Here is a 4,949-nt window from a genome sequence, read left to right as displayed (position 1 = left end):
ATATATCCTGAAGCCTTTCACTATTAATCTCTCACTACATCTCTGTTTCCTATCAGTTGATCATGAGGGAAGTGGCAATGTCTTGTTTAAAAACTGGTTATTTATTTGTTTTAATAGTTGTTTATTTACTATGCCAACTTTTTCAGATAATCCGCTTAGGTTAGAGAAGTGTGACTTTCCCTTTGTAAAAGCCATCTTGGTTTGACTCCATCCGGTTAAACAGCTTCTATTATTTTGCATATAAGTGATCATGAATGAAGACTAGTGTCATAGATGTATTTTTTTAACGTTAAAAATAACAAGCACATGAACATTTAAAAATTCTGGGCATGATTCTTGTTTATATTAAGGCTACTTTATATGCTCTAGTATGATAAGGGATCCAAAAGGAAGGGTAAATCTAACTTTAAGGCCCTTTACAGCACAAAGACAGTATAAAGGGGACTTAATACAAAGGAGAAATCAGACCCTTTGTCATTTGCAAAAGCCCTGTCTGAGGCATTTACACCGTTTTCAGAAAGCTACAACAGGGAGTCCTACATCAAATGTTTGAAAGAGCAGGAAATAGTCTGAGGGGTCTCGTAGCATTGTAAACTAGGAAGGCTTTATTGACTTATCTTCCAACTAATTTGAACCTATGGATAAGCATTGCTGCTCAGTAACATTGGTTCCTGCAATAGCAATCCTCCAGCTTTTCAAAGTCTCACTGCGACAACTGTATATAGCATTTTAAAGCAAATATTACAAATAAAACTTGTCAAATAATGATATTGGAGATGCATGAGTGAATCCTTAGATGAATAAATTATAGTAAATATTACATTATAATACAGTGGGACTCGGCTCAAAAAGAAACTTTCTCCCAGGTTGCATTGGCAGGATATCTAAGGTTTGTTGTCTTCCTAGGAATTATGACTTAGGAGCAGGTGGACATATCTCATATGATCATTGTCCCGTGATTTGAGGGGTAGGAAAGAGCATTCTTGGAACATGGACCTCATAATATTCAGTCTGTGGGAACTGTTGGGTGTATAAAACAAACAGGAATGCAGACACATGCAGTAAAAAGACACAAAGACAATCCTGCATGCAGCAAGGGGCAAAGTGTATTTCAAAATTCCTCCCCGTCATTTTCTTCTCCAAATGAGTTCGTTCCCACTTCCTCGTAGTCCTTCTCCAGTGCAGACAAGTCCTCTCGGGCCTCTGCAAACTCCCCTTCCTCCATGCCTTCACCAACATACCAGTGCACAAATGCCCTCTTGGCATACATCAGATCAAACTTGTGGTCCAGCCTTGCCCAGGCCTCAGCGATGGCTGTGGTGTTGCTTAGCATGCAGACGGCACGTTCCACTTGGGCCAGGTCTCCTCCGGGTGTTATTGTGGGAGGCTGGTAATTGATTCCAACCTGGTAATAAGAACAAGAAAGATGGAGGAAAAAGAGTGAGGGAGAAAAGAGGATCCAGAGAGACAACAAAAGTCAAATAAACATGGTGGAAAAGTCAGAGTAGCCTCATACGTGGTTGGAAAGAGAGGGGTTAGGGGGCTGAAACCACAGTATTAAATTACCATAATGGCAAAAGTCATCCATGTTACCCTTTTTGGACTATTCATTTCTCAGCTATAACCCATGAGAACAAGGGAGAGCAACCAAAACTGGACATGAGATCAGGGAGCACAGAGACATTATAATCATCATTACAATCATCTTTATTTTTTTCCTTTTAATGCACACCAGCATCTTACTTGCTTTTTTTAACTGCTGCTGCTTACTGAGCCCACAGCTATTCTGTCTGAACTAATACAGTAAGTGTTTCCCCCTACAAATCTTCAAATTCAGAGCCCATTAATACGTATGAGAAAAATAGATTAATTTTTCCATCTATTGCTTTTGACACCATTGGTCTGGAAATCAGGCCAGTCAGTGCTGTTGCATAGGCAGTAAGGGGAGCATACAATGTGTGGAGAACTATGTGAAACTGGAGGCTCTTTAAAAAAAGAATGTTCACAGAGAAATGCTCCTAATGTTTCACTTACCAGAATTTATTCTCTTGTTTTTAACAAAATATATTACTAGTCTAGAGAACAGTCTCCCCATCTGCTAAACACTTTAACTCTTATAGAGCTGACATTTTCCAGACTGCCAGCTAGGTGACTGCTTAAGAGACTGTGTAAGTAGGATATGTAAATAGGACATGTTCATTCTCCAAAGGTGTAACTGAAGATTATATATACACACACACACACACGCATGCACACACACACTTCTAAGCATTCCCTTTTCTCACAAATGGAAAATGTTCAAGAGTTGAAATCACAATTTGGGCTGGACTACTTGACAATGTCTCTTAACATACAGTACCAGTGTGTCTCTGTCCCTCTCACCTTGAAGCCTGTTGGACACCAGTCCACAAACTGGATAGTTCTCTTGGTCTTGATGGCAGCAATAGCTACGTTGACATCTTTGGGGACCACGTCACCGCGGTACAGCATGCAGCAGGCCATGTATTTTCCATGACGTGGATCACACTTCACCATCTGGTTGTTGGGTTCAAAGCAGGAACTGGTGATTTCCGCCACTGACAGCTGCTCGTGGTAGGCTCTCTCGGAGGAGATGATGGGTGCATATGTTACCAAGGGGAAGTGGATGCGAGGGTAAGGCACCAGGTTGGTCTGAAACTCTGTCAGATCCACATTGAGGGCACCATCGAAGCGCAGAGAGGCAGTGATTGATGAGACTATCTGGCTGATGAGACGGTTAAGGTTGGTGTAAGTGGGGCGCTCAATGTCCAAGTTGCGACAGCAGATGTCATAGATGGCCTCGTTGTCCACCATGAAGGCGCAGTCTGAATGCTCCAGGGTGGTGTGAGTGGTCAGGATGGAGTTGTACGGCTCCACTACGGCAGTGGAGACTTGAGGGGCTGGGTAGATGGCAAACTCCAGTTTGGACTTCTTGCCATAATCCAGGGAGAGGCGTTCCATCAACAAGGAGGTAAAGCCAGAGCCAGTGCCCCCACCAAAGCTGTGGAAAATCAGGAATCCCTGTAGCCCAGAACAGGCATCGGCCTGAAAAGCCAAACAGAGAACAAAAGGAATCAGTCTACATCTCTGAGACTTCCATGAGCGCATCCTGAGATTGAAGCTGGGACTTCTATATCCAAAACACAGCATGGAGATCAGCCCAGGTCTTCCTGGGAAAAGACTGGATAACAACCTCTCACATAATGGTGTGGGCTCCATAGGTATCACTACTGGTTTGCTGTTACAGTGATAAATGTGAAGTATTTAAGCTGCAGAAACCTATATTTTAGGCTTCTGTCTGAGTCTTCCATCCATCTGGGAACTGACCTACAATACAATCAGTCTCTACTCTGAAGAGTAGAGCAAAACAAGAGCTGCCAATTGACATATATGTCCTATTCACCTACTCACCAACCCCAAATCTTGTTTCTGATGTACTATCACTTACCAGTTTACGGATACGATCTAATGCCAAGTCAATTCTGTCTTTGCCAATGGTATAGTGACCACGGGCATAGTTATTAGCTGCATCTTCCTTTCCAGTGATCAGCTGTTCTGGATGGAAAAGCTGACGGTAAGTGCCAGTCCGCACTTCATCTGTCCAAGAAAGAGAAACCATAAGAAGCCTTGAATGGACACACTCCAATTTTGATGATTTTTGTTGAACTCCCCAAATAGTTGTTAATTGGCAGTGCTGTTTGTTGGCAGGCACGTGACATGGGAGACCAGGGTGTTAGAAATATCCTTGAGTTTGTACAAAAATGAAGATGTGTCACAGAGATGATGCTCTCTAAATTCTGAAGGGAGAAGTGAATGTTGCTTTATAAGCCAGTCTCTTTCTCTTAGCAGAATTAGCCAATTTATGGAATGACTTGTGCCTGGCCAGGAATGAAATCACCTGGCCAAAGGCCAAGTCATCAGAAAAGAGAGGAGATTTGCAGAAAAAAAGGATGGGAAATTCTCAGGAAACACCTACCACCAGCAGCAGTTTCTCATGTCTCCAATCTGAACTACACGCAAAGGAAAATATCACCCCAAATAAGATCAGAGTTAGAGGATCTTATGAGGAGAGGTACTCTTAGCATACTTAGCAATGTTAACCTCCTGACTCAGCTGACAGCAAGGTGGGGCACTTATGGGAAAGTTTAGTGAGTGTTCTCCCCTTCTCTCATCAGTAGACTTAATCTCCTTTGAGAGATGAGTGTTTATAACTGCCTGGCATTAAAAACCTGAAATAGGTTAGTTTTATCCCAGTTATGGGATCATACTGAAATGCAAAGAAGGGACTGCCCCACCAATACGCTGGAGACAGCTAGACCCCAACCCTGACCCACATAAGAATAGGATCTTTTCCATTTTCCATTGTTAATTCTATACTGACCTACTACAGTTTGCTCCAAGTCTACCATAATAGCCCGTGGCACATGCTTTCCTGTGCCTGTCTCTCTGAAAAATGTGACAAAGGAATCATCATTGTTGACCTTGTTGAACTGATTCTTGAAGGTGCCATCAGGCTGAATGCCATGTTCCAGACAGAAAAGTTCCCAGCATGCATTGCCAATCTGAACTCCAGCCTGGCCAACATGAACAGAAATGCACTCACGCTGTAGGGAGAACAGAGCACAGGTCAGAAGAATTAATATACATCAACCCTTCTCCCTCCTGATAGTCACATATACGTGTCATAGCTGCATTCAGAAATCCCAAACCAACCTCTGGTTTGGAGTCTCCAACCTTGCATACCCAACTGGAACTGGTGTGCACATGGACCCATGGAAATGGGGCCTAGCCTCTGTTCTCTGCCTGTAGTAGAAGTTCCAACTCTTATTTACAAATAGGATGGCGAATGTATTTTTCTGCAGAGCTACACAAGGACATAAATAGCAAATCACAAAGAAAAATGGAGATTTTCAGGCACTCACACACATACC

At 42.7% G+C, this 4,949-nt stretch overlaps 1 protein-coding gene across 1 annotated transcript; it reads right to left on the bottom strand.

The window, feature by feature from the left end:
• Positions 1-1,111: 1,111 nt before the first annotated feature.
• On the bottom strand, positions 1,112-4,442 carry LOC135883842 (tubulin alpha-4 chain-like). Its single transcript, XM_065411104.1, has 4 exons — positions 4,400-4,442; positions 3,467-3,615; positions 2,383-3,063; positions 1,112-1,405 (listed from the first exon to the last, which is right to left on the bottom strand). The coding sequence occupies exons 1-4, from the start codon at positions 4,425-4,427 to the stop codon at positions 1,112-1,114; spliced, it is 1,152 nt and encodes a 383-aa protein (XP_065267176.1). The 5' UTR covers positions 4,428-4,442.
• Positions 4,443-4,949: the final 507 nt, after the last annotated feature.

The sequence above is a fragment of the Emys orbicularis genome, chromosome 1, assembly GCF_028017835.1.
Source record: "Emys orbicularis isolate rEmyOrb1 chromosome 1, rEmyOrb1.hap1, whole genome shotgun sequence".
NCBI lineage: Eukaryota > Metazoa > Chordata > Testudines > Emydidae > Emys > Emys orbicularis.
This window is presented reverse-complemented; position numbering and strand designations above follow the sequence as displayed.